Consider the following 19,947-nt stretch of genomic DNA (forward strand, 5'->3'; position numbering starts at 1 on the left):
TTGTAAATATGAAAGGATTACAGACGGTGCCATTAACAAAACCTCTACAATGGAATGACCTTAATAAAATATTGATTAACACGTTGATTCTGGCTTAGTCTTTGCACTGGGGCATTGTGAAATCCCATGCTTCACTTCTTTTACTAAATGCCTACTCTGTTTTATTAATATGACGTTGCAGTAGAGGTATACTGTAGATTATCTTTAACAAGGTGACAGTTTTCGTGCAATCCACCATACTGCTTGATATTGACGTATCAGTGTTTAGAGTATGCTGGCTCAACATTGAAATTTTGATTAAAGTTCACGGCACTCATGAGTGAAGAAAAGGACACTGAGCTAACATCAGCTTGTCGTCGTCGATGACTACAAGTTCATGGAAGTATATCTATGCGGAATGGGTTTTTTTGTTGTAATATGTTGGGGATTGGTTTAGGGATACTTTAAAATACTAATAGGAAGCAATGAGAGGAACGAATATGTGCAAAAGTACTGAAGTGTTTATGAAATGTTCATTACGATCGAATAGCTTCATTGTAGAATAAAGTATTAATAACAAATAAATAAGAAAATGCCAAATGATAATGGTTAGCTAGCAGTAACCCACATGGTAATGACATCCCTGGTAATGACTCATCATTGACTTATTTAAATAAAGCAACGCGCAACATAACATCGGCGTTTTCCAGTCCACCCTGGAGCGAAGAGGCAAAAGAAAGCCTTTAAATCCCGACAAAACATCAAACACACAAGCACGGGATGATTAAACGACAGCATTACATATTACTACAATACATACAAAATGAACCGAGGTTTAGATATTGAGGTTTTGTTGAAAATAATAAAGTAAGAGGTCAGAGTTTGCTTTGGTTGGGCTCTTGACCCTTGGCTTTCCTGCATTAGTTTTTCTCTTGTGGCATTATCTGAGTCTTGGGTGATATTACTTATTACTTATTGGTGATCGATTGTGATTAACTGACTCCACCCAGAGTTCAAACCAGGCTGTTTGGGGTCACAACCGACTTCAGAACTAGAAGAACAAAGAAATTCATACGGGTTTGAAACTACTCGAGGGTAAATGATGACAGAATTGGGCGAACCATTCCTTTAAGGCTTTATTTAAATTAAGATTTTACTTTAATTTGATAGTTTTTTTTTTAGTGTTTGTTGGTGTTTTTTAAATGTATTTATTAATTTATTTCTTACTTTTTATTTATTTTTACAACTTTCCATTTGTTTGCTAGCTTGTGTGCTCTTGTTTGTACTTTTGTCATTTTTCATACACTTTTATGTAGCTTGAGAAAAATGTATATTCTATAAATAGTACTGTAATGTGTATTTAATGCTGTACTACTCAATATAAATTTTCTAATTAATTTATCGAAAGTATCATCTGCATGCAGGACATTCGGTTGAAACTATTACATAACTTTATAATAACCGGCTATGATAGTATCCTATACAGACAACGGTCTTGGAGGACTATATCAATGTATTATTAAACCATAATTATATGATGCATTTCATGGATTTCAAACCAAATATATTTAATTTTTTAACACTTTATTTCGATAGCCATTAGACATTCTGCTAAGTAACTAAACAATAATTAAGGAGAGAATATGAACAATGCGCGGGCTTTCACTCACACTTCCGCCCGGCAGGTGGCGCTAAAGCGCCTGAAAGTTGTGCCACAAAATATTGCGAAGAAGGAAATAGCGGCAGAATAAACGCGTGGAAGTTTGTTCGCTGTTGATGTTTGTTTTTGAAGGACAGAAATGAGCGACGTTCCTCTAACTTCATCCGTGTCCAAGGTAACGTTGAGCAGACGTTCGTTAATCCTTACGTGGTTGATGATATATATACACATATATCCGTGCTGTTTTTCAGGGATGTTTTGTTTTTAAGTCAACCTCTAAAAAAAGAAAGCGACATGTAGGAGTCGGTGAGTATTTATAGTCATTATTACTTTACGAATCCTCATCTCCATTGTCGAGCGTCTTCGTGTTGTTTCTTGGCGTGTAGGTGGATATTTGTCGGATGGTGGTGACGACGACGGCAGCGATCGCTTTAAGGTCTGTCAGAAATTATGGGAAACCGTTCAAACGAACACTGAGGTACGTCCGCTCTGCCGCCGCTGTATCCATTTCATTGTTACCAATACGTCTTTGTCCCTTGTTAAATATATTTATTCGCAGGTAATACAAGACCAGTTGAATAAAAAGGTACTTGACAGTCTCGCGGAGTTCATTAAAAAGCATGGCCTCGGCCGTTCGCCTGATGACTGGAGACAGAGATCCAGTGAAATCCCCACAGCTGCTCTGATGCTAGGTATTTCTTGACTCTTTGCTCTGTTTTAATTTACTGATTTATTTCCTATAATGCAGCACATAGCTCGGAGAGTTGAACGTTTAGAAAAATCACTACCGTGTTGGCTGTTTGAAAGTCAACAGTTAGAGTTAATACGCACACAGCATTATGATGAAAATGAAAAAAAAAAAAAGTGTTATTGTACTATGACAGGTATAATAACTGTCCAATTTAAAAAAATGAAACTATGTTTTTGTGCATTTCCTTTTAAGTATTTTACGTAAACAGATGAAACGGATTAAAGTGCAAAAGAACGATCAAGAACAATGTGGTAACACTTTATGACGGGCTACATTTGTTACGTTAGTTGTGTTAACATTAGTTAAATACAACTGAGCTTTGTTAGATCCGTTGGATAATACAGTTTCATGATGCATTATATTTTATTGGCCCGTTCTTAATGAAATGCTAGGTGTTATCTCGAATCAGCCTCTCTAGTGGTAGGCACACGTCGGTATTGTTACAAACGGCACAGCCCCGATATTAGCTCAATTTATTATTGACCTCTGTAAAACCTTTTATCGTCATCTAGGAGTAAATGTGCCTGATCATGCCATGACGTTTCGAAGTCTGTGTAATCTCCTTCAGGATTCTGTCACGCCGTTTGTGGTGTCCGTTCATGCCAAAGAATGTGCAGGTGCGTATTTCTGTGCATTTAAATCTTTCGGATTATATGCATATGTATCTGTGCAGAGTTTGCTCTTGTATAAAGCTCAATGGATGATTTAACGGTTTTATCCTCTGTCCGTCTCTGCAAAACCTTACTATGACTTACGTGTAGCCTCTTCTGCATTCGCATGTTTTCATCAAAATGTGACGTAATCGTATTTTACGGTATAATGCTTTTTGACAGCTGTGAAGCTCTTGATTCAGAAGGTTCTAGAGCAGCTGACGGGAAGAGGAGTGTCAGTGGATGATGAACAGGAAGATGATACGGTTTTGATTCAGAAGACACAGTGTACAATTAGCGCTCTGTGTCAGTGGTACAAGACCAAGGTAGGAAAACCTAAACTGCGCCTACCTACGATAGAAAGACGTGTTTATAGTTTGCTCCGTAGTAATGGGATCTCCAAATGATGCTCTTTGATCGTTTCTTTTGCACGTCGTGTAATTGACGTTGACGTAGAATAAAATGCTCATTTCAGATTTATAAGCTAAGAATGTTTGATTAGTTCTAGCAGAAATCTGAAAGAGATCCTAGGCTGTTATTTACTTTGCGTCAAGCTACTTTAATAATCCGAATAACTGGTCTTTTGCAGAAATGCATCCAGGCTTCTCCACAAAGGAAAGAAAACTCGACTAACGGTGACTTTCCTCAGAGTTTGCCTGTCGTTGTGATCTTCAAAGACTTTGAGGCTTTAAACTCACAAGTTTTACAGGATTTTATCCTTATTTGCAGGTGGGATTTGTGTAGTAAATTTGCGCAATGGTAGCATGAAAAGTGTGTTTCCAATAAGAGCCCTGTGAAGCCGTTTTAGCTGATGGATGACCCAAGTCTTTCCTTTTCTTTAGACTATTACATTTAAGCCAGTGTAGACCTATACAGCACGGCACGTCACGTCAATGTTGGTTGAAATGTTGATTGTCAAGGCGACGGCAAATACCTGAAGCATCATTTGAACAGAATCCATTGACTGAGATTACCTCAATTTTAAGATAACTTTCTTTTGCATGCCTTGAAAGCAATGGTATTTCCTGTTTTGCTTTTGCTAGTAATGTTGCATGCCTGAAATTCATCGGATATAATCATGATGTGAAAATCTTTTTTTTTTGTTTCGTCTTACTAACAGTCGATACACTCAGGAGCTTCCATTCGTCTTTATTTTCGGCATTGCCACTTCTCCCAGCGCTATCCAGCACAGGCTTCCCCACTCGGTGTCGTCACTGCTCTGCATTGAGGTCTTTCATTCTCTTTCATGTACTCAGCATTTAGCCTCTGTTTTCGACAAGGTAAGTAAGTATTGTGTTTAGCAATGCACGCTAATGTCAACAGTTTTATTCTGCGTGTTCTTCTGACGTCATCGTTCTTTTTTCTAGCTCGTTCTGAACTCTCAGTTCCCATTCAAGCTCAGCAGCAGGGTGATACAGGTTCTGGTCGGCATCTTCCTCTACCATGACTTCTCTGTTCAGAATTTTGTTAAGGGCTTACAGGTGAGCTGACAGTCTTGTTTAGTTCTTTTCATCATGGCATATGCAATGTTTCTTTGTTGCTTTGGAATTATGTCTGCAGCTGACGATTATTTTGATCATTGATTAGTTGGCTGTATATAGATATAGCAATATATCACACAACATAATCGTGCATCTGATCAATAAAGCCGTTTTTTTGATTAGCGATACATCTCCATTAGCTGTAGAACACTGACAAGCTAGGCTGGCTTTACTAACCAGATGCACACCAATATATCATGTGATATTGCCCAGCAGTTTTTTTTTTCTTCCGTGTTTTATTTGAAGGACATTGGGCAAATGTCAATTGCATGCTATGAAAACGGTTTAAAAAAATGGCTTAAAGTGTTTAACGCCCCCTGTGACAATAAAAAGAAAACAAATACTTTAGGATTGAAATCTATACAATTTATTTTATTGTTATTTACTAGGCAAATAAACCTAAAATAGGCTAGTATTTATTTGGGTAACAAAACTGGCCTCCTGTGATTTTCGTAACCGCTTGCGTTCTTGCTGGCATTGTTTAGGTAATTTTTCACTGGTGTCTGATTTGGTATCTGGGGGAAAAAAAAACCCCACTGTGCTTGACTCTTTTTGTTCCAGATCAGCAAAAATCATAGCTTTAGAAATAACTTACTGTTACTAAAGAGCTTACGCGTAATGGAGGACTAACCACTAAGCTGAAAAATTAGTTTGGTGTGTTCTGTTAGTTTAGTCTCAAAGCCATACATTTGTTTTAATAAATGTGTTAAGCACTGTATATAGTGAAACATAGTTGAAATATATTAAATATATTTACTAACAGGATGGAACTTTCTGCAACGGTTGAAATGCTTGCGTGAATTTGTGACACTTACAGATGAAGTTCTACAACTTTTTCCGCTGATTTTCATGATATGGCACCTCTTTAAAGAATGCATATTTTGCCAGCGCTCTAATGGAACCCTTTTTTCTACCAGTTCTCCATGTTGGAGCACTTTAATAGCCAGCCTCTCAGTGCGCTTTGCTGCCAAAAACAAGAGGCCTTGCTTTCTGCCAAGACATTGAGCGAACGAAACGTTGAGCGAATCCGCCATCTACCATCATTCATGAGGTATGCACATCAATGCTGGCTCCAGTAAAGGGATAATAGCAGTTCTGTAACCGCAAACCTAAGTAAGCGATGTCTTTGTAGGTATGTGGAGACTCAGGAGCCCCAGGAACAAGTGCGGCTCCTTACCAACGATGAACATGTCAAGGTATTATTATTATTATTATTATTATTATTATTATTATTATTATATTTCATAGTAGTCAATGTGATTGACTGAAATCACTAATCTATTTATTGATTTTACAGAGTCTTTAGACATACCCCTATCCTATTCTATTGTAAGTCAGTTTATCTTATTGATGCGATTTTTAATGTAACGATATTGAACCACAAGCTAGGCGTATGTTTTAAAATAAGGTGAAAAGATGTATAGATCTTTAATTTGTTAGTGTTGCACACCGGTATATACTGAGAGAGAGACTCGCATTGCATGCAGGAAAATGTATATTGTTGATATTAATTTTACATTCTCTTGTTTGAATTTAATTGTGGCCATAAATTAGGAATTTGTTCGTTCATATAGGAGTAACTGTACTGTTTAAAAGCATTACTAATCTTGTTTTTTTTTGTTTTTTTATGTATCCCATTTTCAGTGTGCACATTTATGACTCCATATATAACAAATGATATGAAGTGAACCCAGTGATAAATCAATAGAGTAGGTCACACATGGCAAAATTTTTTTTTTTTTTTTTTTTTTTTATACATGTTCTGTGCAATGCCATTTACATTCGTTTTTAAAAAGGTTTCTGAAATAATTTTCAATTTTTTTTTTGTAGAAGTGTTGAAGTCTGTATAAGTGTTTATTGCTGTTGTTATTTAGTTTGTATTTATATTGTTTGTTTGGGTTTTTTTTTTGTTGACAAAATTGTTAATTATTGGAAATTATATTGAAATTATATTAATCAAATAGTTTGAATGATGCAATTGAATGAATATAGCCGTTGCTGTTAACGTGGCATCACATTTTTTTTGTGATTTTTCTCTCTTTTCAGGAAGTATGTCAAACATTACTGAAAAAGCTCCATAAATACCACAAGAATTACTATCCCATTCTACAGTGTCTGCACTCTTTGACCTCGTCACTGCCTAAGTTTCCTCTAGGAAAGCATGTTAGTACACCTTTTAATAACCCTTTTTTACGCTGTCCTTGTCACATGCATTTATAAAACTAATAACTGTAAATTATATGCAACTTACCATAAACTTAAGAAAGCTGACAAACGTTTAACTTTATACAAAGATGCATATTCATTTAAAATGAGTTGGATTACGCCTCTTTGCCTTTGTGTGAACACGTGTTGGTTTTAATCACTGATACAGAATAGTTTTTACTGTATTTAGTTAAATAATAGTCAGTGTTTAATGCTCAGCACTTATGAAACGGTTACTGCGTTTACAGATACGAGAACTGCATGTTTCTTGCATTGAAAAGAATTTGTGGGAGACCGAGGAATATGAGTCAGCCTTGCAGCTTCTGAGGTAAGTTGGGCTACTGTCCGGTCCGAAAACAAGAAATAGATTTGAGTGTCACTCTTCACTCTTAGCTTGTATTTCTTTCCAGGATTCTAGCAAAAGATGAGCTTGTTGCAGCTCTACGGAAGTGTGCTGAAATTCTCAAATCTGCAAGTTCCAAGAAAATGCTAAATGTTCTGCGACAACTGGAAGGTTTCATTGGCAGATTGGAAACACGGGAGGGTAAGACAGACTCAGTGTGTAGTTTTTTTGTTTTTTAGATGGGATATATTAGATCACTGTGTTTAATGGCGCTTTTCCATTGCACGGTATGGCACGGCACAGTTTCCATTGCAGTTTAGTGTTTGTCTTTGTGAAATATTTACATGGTTTAAAGTCATATCATTGATTCAAAAAACATGTTTTGTTCAGGCAACTGTATTTTTGTGCATCGTGGTGTTTCCATCCAACGGTTTATTGCTAGAATGCTGTTTAAGAAACCAAAGTAGATTTTTTTTCGTTTGTGCACTGTATTATTAGCATGTACTCAACTATAGTATATATGTGGCAATGTTAATCAGCTCAGCTTTTTCTTTCCGTTTGATGAACATTAAAAATGTAACATGAATTCTGATTAACTCTCTGTTTTAAGCAGTGAAAAAACTATGTGCAGTGCATGCTTATAATAATCAGGAAGCATTAATTGACTTTTTTATCACTATACTATTGAGATATAAATCTTTCATAAAATGATAGTGTTATAATAAATTAGTTTTTGCCTCAAGGTTGGTGGGCATGGTCGTGTATTTGCTAATGTTTTATATTTTCTCAATCTGTATTTAATAATTCAAAAAGTCACGACTAGATGTAATGCATTGCTTTGTCTTATCAGATGTCTCTTCAGAAGATTCCTCCGGAAATGGCATCATCTCAGGAAAAATGGAATATCAGAGAACGGATCTCTTTCAGCTTCAAAAGGCATATTATTTATTGTACTTATTTCTTTTTTCTATTTTGAGAGTGTAGGGAGGCCGAGTCGGTGAAATCGTTTGTGGTGGAGCTAAAGAGCTTTCGGTGTGTTTTGGAATTGATGGTCTTTTAAGCAGCACCGCGAACGGTGTAGTTTTTCACCACAAATTCCTTAAAGATGAAATTCAGTGACGTGTCTTGTTTTATAATAATCCGTTTTCAGAAGTAGTGTTAGTGTATTGCTGTCTTTTACAATCCAAAGATGCTGTTATTTCTTTTATTTTGTCATTGCCTAGTTCAGAAGTTTAATATTTAATAATCATTAATACAATTGCTTTTTGCAGTGTAATTTAGCATGTTAGCAGTCCAACTGCGCACAATGAGCAACAAAAATGAACGCCGCTGATTGGCCACTGCAGTCATAAGCTCAACGGAATCTCGTGTGATTGGTTTGAACACTAAATAAAATATGAAGGAACACGTAAGCCTTAGTATTAATTGGTTGGCATTACCAAACCAAAAATAATCTTAATCGTCTTGCTGCTGTAAGTGGCACCAGCCTCTCTGACTCTGGACGATGCGTAATACTTTTGTCAATCAACACAACTCTAATGCTAATTAAACTGGATGTGGCACAAAGCATCACTGACAGTAAATAGATGTCTCGTTACTTCTGATCTACTTTATATGATTGCATTACGTTCAGTAACGGGACAACAGGATTTTCAATTACCTCAACAATTCAGTGCTATATGTATGGACTACAGAACGTTTTTTGGTGTTGTGAATACCAGTACCATACTATAGGGCTATAAATGATGGAAAAATAACATTGCTGGATTTCTGTGTGCAGACTCTGCTTGAAAAAGAGTCCCGAAGAACAAAGAGAATGAATCCGTTCGAAGTGCTTCGAAGTGAGGTGATAGACTTCATTGACAGCCTTGTGAGGTGAGTTAATAATGCATTTTATTTGTAATGCGTAACAGTTTTAAAAAGGTTGGTTTTCATTATGAGCAAGTTGAGCTTAAGTACTTGCTTCTTCTTGATCTCTCCAGAGAATACTTGACTCCAGCAGAACTCCAGCCGCTCAATGAAGTGTGCTACTACAGTTCCTCTGGGGTCCTGAGACAGCGACTCAATGTCACCCCTCGAACATCCATTCAGGCTGCTCTCAGTCATCCTTTTTATTACTTACAGGTAACTGACCACTCATTTTGACTAATCTGGGATTTGGTTGAGGTATTTATATAAAATTGAAAGATGCACAGTATATACAATTCTTCGCTTTTTAATGAGCCGATATGTGACATTGCAGAGCTTCCCAAACTCAAGCAATAAAGCTGTTTTTGTGAACGGCTCCTTTTATGGATTTGATTTTTAGCCGAGTAGACATTAGTGAAATGATTCGGACCGATTCGGTCTAAAGGGTTTCTCTTTGTAGAAATCGGTTGTGACCGTTTGCCAGCTACGGTTGCCCCAATGGAAAGCATATTTGCTGTCGGAATATTTACTGCTTCCCATTAGCTATGTAATGGACGAAAATAGCCCATGTGTGAACAAGCTGTAGTTTATTTTGTAACTGAAGGGTTCGAGACACCACAGATACTAGAGAGCATTCGACTTGGAAGAATAATTCATGAGAAGTGCAGAATGCTGTCATCAAGTTTCTGATCGGTACTTAATGTAGAGAGAGACAAAGATTTAAACGCATATCTTCTAAATATGAATTATGTCATTGTTTAGGGGCACATTGACTTATAGATAACCTTAAGCCATACATACAGTTTTTAACCTACATCATTTACAGTATGGGAAAGTTTACCCAAAAATAATAATCATTTACTCACCCTTGTTTTTTTCAAACTTGCATGATTGACTTTCTACTGTGGAACATGAAAGATCTTTTGAGGAAAACTTCCTTCTTTTTTTTTTTTTAGTGTCCATCATTCCTCATACACAGTATAGCAGTCTCTTAGTTTTATTACTGTTCTGTTTTTGCCGCAGAATGAAAACCTGAAAACGGACGCCGGCGCGATCTCCAGTGCTGCACCAGACCTCTGCATTGTATACAAGCTTCATCTGGAGTGCGGAAGACTCATAAATCTGTATGACTGGCTTGAGGTATAAACACGCTAACACAAAATCACATATAAAGGTGGATTCTCTTTCCCAACAGTGTGTATCGAACCTGTCATTTCCAGGCATTTGTAACCGTGATGTCATCCGCTGAGGACCAAGATACTAATTCTGAGGAGGGAGGCCAATTTGACAGCCTTAAGCAGTATCCTTTTTGCTTATTCTGTTTTAGTTATGAAAAATAGTTTATTTAATTAACATTTAAAATATGGTTCGTGCATTTATAGAATCATTATAGTGACTGCGGTTTGTTAATTGTATACAGTAACCAGGCTTTACAGATGTTAGAATTATGGTTTTCTAGACATGTGTTGTTCTTAACGTTGACAGCGCTCGTTTCATTCAGGCTGTGTCGGAGATGGAATTTCTTGGTTTCGTTAAATCGTGAAACAGAAGACCGACCATGTGTCAAGACTGACTTGGGGAGGTTGTTAAAGAAATGCAAAGCAAAACGCTGAAGTAATGTATAATGTATTTTGCATCAATTATGTATCAACTGTATTGTATGTACGTGTTACTATTAACTTTTTTAACATTTAATGCCATTTTGGTTATGTGGAATAAAAATGATGAGCTGTTTTAATGTCTCCGTCTCATAATTCACATACGTCTTTTAATTTACTAGATCTGGGTAATTTTTAATCAAACCTCAACTGTATGAGTTAAAATATTTGAAAGCAATAGATAAGACATATATTCTTTGACAATTCAGAGAAATAAATCCACACACGGTTGGTAGAAATGGCACTTTTAAGTTTTGTCAAACACTGCAGAAATGCAGGGAGTGTTAATAGGCTCCCGGACTTTAGTGCAATTTATTTGTTTTTATTCTCCAATATTATATTTTAATACTAAAATAAAAGCTCCAGCACTTAACAGGTGCAATTAAACCCTAGGACCCCAGAAAGCCGTATTTTTAATGGATACAATGCAATTTTGATTTGTATAAGATCGATATGTTCTCTGTTTGGAATAATCAAGTCACCTTTAAAATTGTGCTGAAAGTAATTATAATTTTCTGTTAATCATTTAAGTCAATAATAAAAAAGGGAATTTCTTAAGGTTATGTCATGGCCTGCCAAGAGCTTACAAATGTCTCAAAAATACATAACTAATAATAAGCAGACAGAAAAAAATTGTTCAATCAGAGTCCAGATTTGTGGACTGATTTCTGACTGATGATGGGATAATATGAAGGACATGCTGTTAGATGACCAGATATTGGAAATATACACCAGGGACATTTAGCTAAGTATTAAAAATAGAATTGAAACCTCGCCTGATCTGTGAATCAAATCAAATAATAATAATTTTATTGTTTCTATACTATTGTAATTCCAAATTATTATAATGTGTGTGGTTCAAGCGACGCATTTTCAAGGGCACCAAACGTCCCCGCCCCTTATGAACGCGATTGGTTAGTTTGTTCATTGCCAGCACTGCATTGGAGGAAATAATCACAGCGTCGGTGTAACCGCCTCCGCCGTAGGAAGGCATCTGCGCTGGTGAGGAAAACGTGTTTCCTGTTTGTGTCGTCCTTTAGCCTAAAACAGTTTTGTTCTTATTGAACATAGCTGTCGTTTAAATTTGCGCTCGAGTAAGAAGTTAAGTCATAAAAACTCATTTCTAGGCGAATTAAATATGTTAACAAGACAGAAGAAAGCATTCTCGTTTGCTAGCATGTCGCTGTCTGCACTGCTCACGGAATTATTTGAACATGTACAGACTTTGTTATAAATCTCTCCACCGAGGGAAGTTTGTCTTAACTTAAACACAATTATATTGTTATTAACTGCTTTATCTAAGTGCTCAAGGGCGGTTGTTGTTACAACTTATATACATTTACGTTGCTCAATTATATACTGTATCTTACAATTAAATCACAATCATTTTATGAATGGGAAAAGTCCTTCACACGCCATACGTTTTACCTTTAACGCTTAAATGTCAGTTATTCTAGGAAAATAACAGTTTGTTTCTGCAGTTCAGAAGGTTAACCACAAGGTGTTACCCTAATATCAATATGTGGTGGTGTTTGACTAATATAATATAACATAATAATAATAATAATAATAATGTGAATGGCATGTGTTATTGCACTCTCTCTGCTCAAATCTTTTATAACTGGGAATATTTTTTTTCTCATGCACTAAAAGTGTATCTTTGCAGCGAGGCGTTCGGGGTTGTTCTGAAAATCTGAGCTCTATTTTAATTCATTTAAAGATTTAAAAAGACAAGTCGTGCAATTGAAGCATATTTTTGTTTTTCAGTTGTGATTTTAGCTGAAGGGAGATGGCAGCCACGCAGAAACTGGCCTGTTTTCGGTTACCTCCTCTGCCTACCTTAAGGGAGATCATCAAACTGTTTAATCTGAAAGCAGAGAAACAGCTTTCTCAGAACTTCCTCCTAGACATGAGACTCACAGGTCGGTCCAGCTGTCGTTTACATGGGTTTCAACGAAGTAGCGCCCTGTGTGTGTTTGTGTAATGTGCGTGCAAAAATGTGAACAAAATCATTGTGGATTGCAGATAAGATTGTCCGGCAGGCGGGAAACCTGAAGAATGCGCACGTGTGTGAGGTGGGACCCGGACCTGGGGGCCTCACCAGGTCTATTCTGAAAGCTGGAGCAGCAGACTTATTAGTGGTGGAGAAGGACACGCGCTTTATTCCAGGATTACAGGTTCACAAATAAATCAGTCTGTTCTATAGAGCAATACGTTTTTTTTAAATATTTGACTATTCTGAGAGGTGTTCATTCCACTTACTGTACTATCATTTTTAAATATTTAAATATTTTAAAATATTGGCATTGGCAGTGGCAAAGGGGAAACGCTGTATAAAAGAAGTTTCACTTATATTCCATTCCCAGTTACTTTAAAATGACACCCAGGATGCATCATGGGTGAAAAACATGACAAAGACACACTTTGTATAAGTGTTTTTAAACAATATTTAAAAGCCTTGTTATTTTTAACTGTACAGTTGTGCAAAAATTCACATTTCATTCATAGAAATGACAAAAAAAAGAAAAAAAAAAACCCTTTGAGATAGCATTATTACATTAAATTAGCATTGTATCCAGTAGATGGCAACAGAGTATCACTTAATAGCTCAGTTGCATTTCTAGTCCCTAGTTTTAAGCTAATGATTTTGAATTTATTATAAAATAATGATTATAACACATTTTAGCACTGTGCTCTAGAATAGTAATATAGAAAGCTCCTGATAAATCAATAAAATACCTTGATAAATCAATAACTAACTGCACAATCTCTTATTTACGTCATGTTTTTTTCTCTCTAGAAACTTATGGAAAAACTATTAAGGTAGTTCAGAGAGGATTCTTCCGATTAACCTACAGAAAACGCCTCTGACTGACCATTGAAAAAGTGGTCTAAAAGCCATAGAAATACTTTCTCATTGGATCTAAATCTCGTAGATGACCTATTTTGATCTGTAAATGTTTAGGTTTTTTTTTACCAAAAAGTGAGGAGTTTGCATCTGTGGACACCTGTTTGTGTGGATACAGCTGCTTTACCTAAAAGCATACATTTTTAGCTACTAGTGCCTGATATCCAAGAAACACTATAGGACACGTTTGAAATAATTAAGTTTTTTTTTATGGTTTAAAAAAAAAGATTTTATGTTCACCAAAGCTGCGTTTGTTCATTAAAGATGCAGTAATATTGTGAAATATTGCTGTGAAATATAACCAAAAGTTGTTTAAATATATTTTAACATTTTAAAATATTTTAAGTTATTTTAAAATAACTTTTAAAATTCCATTACCTCAAAATCAAGCTGCTTTTTCAGCATCTCATCCTAATGGACTGAGAAAGATTTGCCAGTTCTTGCTGTGAGAGGTTACTTCACTCCGTCACCAAGGCACTTGCAAGTTATATTGTTGTAAGTTTGCGCAAACACACAAGGAATTTATGTTTTTAAGGAGCTCTTAGTACATGTATGCGTAGAGTACATATAACCATGAGAACAAAAATAACATCTAAATAAGGAAAAAACAATAAATTATGATCATTTGGTATGAATCTGGAACAGAACAATTATGTATGTGTACGTGTGCGTTTCTGTTTCTAATTTTATATTGTATAATTAGGCTGAGTAAGCATGTATATGGAAGTATGTGGGTCTTCTTCTGTTTGTTCAGCTCTTGTCTGAGGCTGCTCCTGGAAGAATGAGGATAGCACATGGAGATATTCTCACATACGGACTGGAAAGTGGGTTCCCAGCCCACCTATCAAAGACATGGGAAGATGGTAAACATTATAAGTGATCTCAAACACAGTTCGATAAATAACTAGCACTTTGCTATGGAGCGATATGTTTTATTTCACCCTGCGATCAAATACGAGCAAAACACAAATGGCAAATGCCTTTGCTGCTTATCCTTTTTGTCTTTGTAAAGTAAAGACTTATTTTTCTGACACGACCTGGCCTGGCCAAGCATTGCACAACCCCCCAGACCTCTGTTTAAAACCTATTACAGCCACTGTCATATTTACACACAAACAAGCTAAAGACACCTTGCCTTAATATCTGCCATCCAGTATTCAGCCTTTTCTGGGTGATCTAAGGCCACCTTAGGAAAGGTCAGCTGCCTGCTGGTGCATCATTTGCGCATACTCTATTGTTACGTGAGCGGTTGAAGAACGCGAAAGGTTCTTTATGAATGTTGTGTTTGTGTTTCAGTACCCCCAACCTGCACATCATTGGGAATCTGCCCTTTAGTGTGTCGACTCTCTCTCATTATAAAGTGGCTGGAGCAGATATCGAACAGAACTGGGTGCTTTACGTTTGACGGACAAGGCTTACGCTGACCTTCCAAAAAGAGGTGGCTGAAGTAAGTTGAACAATATCCCTGGTATATTTCATTTGCAATAATTTGTTTTAAAGTTGTTATGGGCAGTGAAAGGTTCGTAGTTTGGTTGCAAGGTCAAAAAAACTTTTACCTTAAAACACTTACAGATCATTAAGCGTTCTTTGCATGTGGTATGAATGCATGTAGAATAAATATAATATGCATGTACTGCATTCATCATGTTGTAATTGACATGTGACCTAACAGTGACAGATTCATTGCCATTTCCGTGGCCTGATAAGATAATAAAGTGTTAAATGGATGTGCACTTTAGATTATTGCCAGAAGTAGCCTAGTAGGTCATCCAGTTACTTTTTTCTCTTTTCATGAATACTGCTCTTTGGGCTTTTGGGCTGTTTTGTTTGTTTGCTTGTTTGTTTTTGCCTTTTATAGTTAGGAAGTATGTATATTTTGATAAAACAACAGGCTGGAACATGTTAGCAACAAGCTATAACCTTATACACTTGTGGTAATGTAATAAAAATGCTAGCATTGTCTAGACAATCCCTAGCTGAGTGAATACCACAACAAAGCCTATTCATTGTTTAGAAGTTTCTTTTGGTCCTTTATAAAGGCCTGCAAACCAGAGTTAACAGACGTCAATTTCAAATATGAATTTCGTCAAATATTTGATGTTGCACACTATGCAAGAAAATATGTTTTATATGAACAGCAACTGTAATAAGATCTTACAATTAAATTTACAGGAAATATGTTATTAGATTAAGTGAGTGAGTATAGGTTTTCAGATTTCATTGTGCTTTTTCAGTTGTTATTTGTCTTTCAGCCTTAACTGTAGATAAACAAGCTATGTTCGGTTTATTTTTAGCATTTTTAGACGTTTTGGCACAATGTAGCAAATACAAAATATTGTGTGATGGTAGGTAACAAGTTAGAACTTTTCACGTTCCTTTTACATCTAGAACAACATTAAACGTAAGTATTTGAGTGCATTATTTTAAAATTTAAAGAGATTGTCCTCTCTTTAATTGCTAGAGGTTAACAGCCAGCACAGGAAGCCGTCAACGCAGCCGCCTGTCTGTCATGGCTCAGTATCTCTGCACTGTCAAAAACTGTTTCACCATCCCAGGATGTGCCTTTGTTCCAAAACCTAAAGTAAGTCCCTTCTGCTGCCATTTATGTTTCTGTGTCTCTCTGTGTTTGACTGCTCATGTGGAAGGATGTGGGTGTTAGCTCATTAGAAGAGCACAGAGTCAATGTTGTCTTAGATATGGAATCAGAGATGGCGACGCTTACTGTGTAATGATGCCCACAGGGCATTTGGTGCGCCATTCTTTTGTACAGTAAAGGAAATAAGAGCCTTAGTCTCGCTGTTTTACTCCACTGGATTTTTGAGTTTTGGGGAATGCCAAGGGTTTGTAGATAAGAGGTCCTATAAAAGAAAGTACCTTGCGCACAAAGTTCCCTTGTCTGTAAATATTTTATCCAGCCAGAGTGCTTTGGAATGAAGAAGAGAAGAAAGGAAAGTGGGACGAATTGCTCATTCTCTTGGATTAAATGGCACGGATGATTATTTCATTGCATACCAAGGCTTTTACACAACTGATGAAAGAAGTATGCTGCTTCATGAGGTTTCTCACAAGAACTTACTGAAACATCTCGAGATATAAATTGTACAAGAGTGATGATGCACTGTAGACACACTCCTGAGAAAAAGCTTAATTGTACTCTTTGAAAAACATAGGCTAACACTTCTAAGATATCTGAGGGCTGAGTGCTGATAGGATGTTTCTCCATCCACCGAATTCCTTCCATTTTTAAGAAAATCTTTTTCTTTTTTTTTTCAAACACTGTGGTATTGGAGGACAAATCAATTTTCTTTGGTTGACTGAAATTCAATGAGGGAATTCACCTTTAGACCTATTTGTATGCTATTTAGTTATCGCTCGTGTTTGTCTTCAGGTGTCTGATGTCAGGAAGACGTTAATCTTGTGGAAAGGCAAAATAATAATCAGTGTTAAATGAAAAATAACCGCTTATCTTTGAGTAGGACTTAACATGCAGTTAGCGTTTTAGTGACTAATGAAGTGGCTCGCGGCTCTTCTTTGTGTTGCTCTGCTCTCGGTTTGTGCTGTGGTGGTTTTGAATGACATCAAATTGTGTGACTTGTTCAGATCTAAAAAGGTCTTAATTTTTATATATAATAATAACAAATAATAATAAAATTGAATTGGCCAAACAGACTGAAGAAAAAGTCACATGCCGTATCTTTTGCCATTGGGCCAGTGATCAACCACCATGTGCACGACTATCTCGTAAATTAAAAAAATGTCGAAATCTAGTTTACACTGGCCATAGGGACAGATAAATGTATGTGTTCTCCTCATGCTTGCATTAAAGAAGTGATTCTTTTTGATTTTAGTTAAAGCATTTATTACTGCAAATTTGCCTTTGCCAGTTTATTTGCTTCACAGATCTGTGGTGGTGTGGATGCCATCTGTGTTGAAGAGGCTTACCCTAGAGAGGACTGCTCACGTCTTTTGAAATCAGCATTAGTTTGTGTGTGTGTGTGTGTGTGTATTGGCTGTGGAGTCTGCATACTACCTTAAATGTCAACCTGGTATCAAAAGGATGTAGTTTTTCCGGGATTAACAATAAGAATGGTCTAGGTTTTAGGCAAGTTCATGGATCAGCATCTTGCCCTTTTGCATTTGATTCAGCAGTGTCTCAGCAAATCTTAAATTTGTTCATGTACAGCCATATTTATGCCTTGCAAATTCTACTGATTTGTCAGATTGATAACGATCAGTAAGCGGCTAACTTACAAAATGTTCATTGTAAATATGGTCGTTTTATATAACGTTTTATATATAAAAATTGACTGTTTGTAATTCCAGTTAGAGGTGTCTGTAGCATAAAGCCAGTTCATCTGGCTAGGCGGGAAAGTTAGATTAGTTTGCACCAATCAAATTAGGGACTGATGAAATCACTCTTGGTCACACTAGGTTCTCTTGATGCACATGAAATATCATTTAAACTAAAATAATTGGAATAAAAATAATCAACACTAAAAGCATTTTTAGTGTCTTTTTGTCTGTCTATCTATTTGTTTAATTATACCTTAGTTTATTATATTTTAGCAATTAATATTATGCTCAGTTTAATTTTAAGTATAGAGTCATGTGGAAAAGTTAGGACTGAATTCCATGGTTTCCATATCAGGACATAATAAAAACATTTTCGCAGTTCTAAAAATTTTGAAAAATAAAACTTCACATGAACAACAACATATCACACGTTGCACCATTTCATTATTTATTTAACAAAAAAAGGCCAAAATGGAAAAGCCATGTGTGACAAAGTTCACCCAGTGGTAACATAGGACTTAAGAGTAAACAGCAGTTAAGCTATTATTAATCTAACAGCTTTGATTAATCATCAGCAAGTAAGTTTTAGCAGTTTGCTGGTCTGGACCGTTCAGGTGTGTGTTAACACAATGACAAGGAGGTAAGACACCAGCAATGACCTTAGAGAAGCAATTGTTGCTGCTATTAATCTGAGAAGACTAATATGGCCAGTCCATCATTTTACAGTGAGGTAGATTATCCACAAGTGGAAGACATTCAAAACACCAGCCTTGCCAGGAGTGTACATCCCAGCAGATTCACCTCAAGATCAGACTGTAACGCTCAGAGAAATGGCAGACAACCCAAGAACTTCATCCCAACAGGCCTCAGTTAACATTGATAAAGTTCAAGACAAGTACACTGCAGCGTGGTTTAGGTTTGCAAAGTTGCATTTGACATGTTACAAAGAAGAGTGGGTTCAAGTTATTGCTGCTAAAAGTGGAACTACAGGTAATTAATCCATAGGGTGTTCTAACTTTGTCATTTATAGCTTTTCCATTTTTTATTTATTTTGTTAAATAAATGATGACACGGTGTGATATGTCATCTGATGTAGTTTACCTGAGGTTCTATTTTTCAAATTTTAAGAACTGACAAGAACCAGATAATTTTTTATTATATCCTGATAATATTATCCTGACAAAACCATGGAATTCAATAGGGTGTCCTAACTATGTACATGGGTCAAAGACGAAAAAAGGGTTTAAGCAAAAATACAATAAGTATAATACTGTTAAGTTAAATTTCAGTTGTTTTTCCCCAACAAAAGAAAAAGTTTTCTGTTTAATTGCAAAGAATAAATGATACATTTTCCTGATTTACAAAAAGCATCCGCCAAAATGTCATTCAGTGTTTTCACAGTTCACAGTTTTGTCAGACATATTTACAACAAAAATCAATTTATGACATATTAAAAGGCTAATTACTTTCACCTCGAATACTAATTGTAATTTTACATTCTCAGAATTTGCCACTATCATACACATTAGGTACACCTTACGAGTACCAGGTTGGACCCCTTTTACCTTCAGAACTGCCTTAATCCTTTTGAACAAGGCACTGGAAACATTCCTCAGAACATTTTGGTCCATATCGACATGATAACATCACGCAGTTGCTGCAGATTTGTCGGCTGCACATCCATGATGCGAATCTCCCCTTCCACCACATCCCAAAGATCTACTGGATTGAGATCTGGTGACTGTGGAGGCCATTTGAGTACAGTGAACTCATTGTCATGTTCAAGAAACAAGTCTGAGATGATTTGCGCTTTATGACATGGCGCGTTGATGGGTACACTGTGGTCATAAATGGATGGCGTTAACACGATGCTCAGTTGGTACTATTGGGCCCAAAGTGTGCCAAGAACATCATTGCTCTTGGCACACCACACCATTACACCACCACCAGCCTGAACCGTTGATACAAGGCAACGTTTTTCCAATCTTCTGTTGTCTAATTTTGGTGAGCCTGTGCGAATTGTACCCTCAGTTTCCTGTTCTTAGCTGACA

General features: G+C 36.4%; 2 protein-coding genes and 1 long non-coding RNA gene across 4 annotated transcripts; all 3 read left to right on the forward strand.

Moving 5' to 3' along the window:
* Positions 1–1,679: 1,679 nt before the first annotated feature.
* orc3 (origin recognition complex, subunit 3) lies at positions 1,680–10,580 on the forward strand. Its single transcript, XM_043262225.1, has 20 exons — positions 1,680–1,814; positions 1,891–1,945; positions 2,026–2,117; positions 2,199–2,331; positions 2,903–3,007; positions 3,224–3,366; positions 3,630–3,769; positions 4,161–4,320; positions 4,408–4,521; positions 5,499–5,632; positions 5,714–5,777; positions 6,628–6,744; positions 7,035–7,114; positions 7,197–7,330; positions 7,980–8,065; positions 8,910–9,004; positions 9,112–9,253; positions 10,061–10,177; positions 10,258–10,337; positions 10,523–10,580. The coding sequence occupies exons 1-20, from the start codon at positions 1,779–1,781 to the stop codon at positions 10,578–10,580; spliced, it is 2,085 nt and encodes a 694-aa protein (XP_043118160.1). The 5' UTR covers positions 1,680–1,778.
* A 1,063-nt stretch (positions 10,581–11,643) lies between these two features.
* Positions 11,644–14,498, forward strand: LOC122362260 (mitochondrial dimethyladenosine transferase 1-like). The gene is made up of 4 exons (XM_043263639.1): positions 11,644–11,697; positions 12,463–12,617; positions 12,721–12,872; positions 14,358–14,498. The coding sequence occupies exons 2-4, from the start codon at positions 12,485–12,487 to the stop codon at positions 14,481–14,483; spliced, it is 411 nt and encodes a 136-aa protein (XP_043119574.1). The 5' UTR covers positions 11,644–11,697; positions 12,463–12,484; the 3' UTR covers positions 14,484–14,498.
* Positions 14,499–15,006: 508 nt separating this feature from the next.
* LOC122362261 lies at positions 15,007–19,032 on the forward strand. 2 transcript variants are annotated; one of them, XR_006253081.1, is made up of 3 exons: positions 15,007–15,050; positions 16,065–16,184; positions 17,488–19,032. It is a non-coding gene; the product is annotated as an uncharacterized LOC122362261 (long non-coding RNA). The 2 variants fall into 2 exon arrangements; XR_006253082.1 differs by having other exon boundaries at positions 17,504–19,032.
* Positions 19,033–19,947: the final 915 nt, after the last annotated feature.

This window comes from Puntigrus tetrazona, chromosome 17, assembly GCF_018831695.1.
Source record: "Puntigrus tetrazona isolate hp1 chromosome 17, ASM1883169v1, whole genome shotgun sequence".
Lineage (NCBI taxonomy): Eukaryota > Metazoa > Chordata > Actinopteri > Cypriniformes > Cyprinidae > Puntigrus > Puntigrus tetrazona.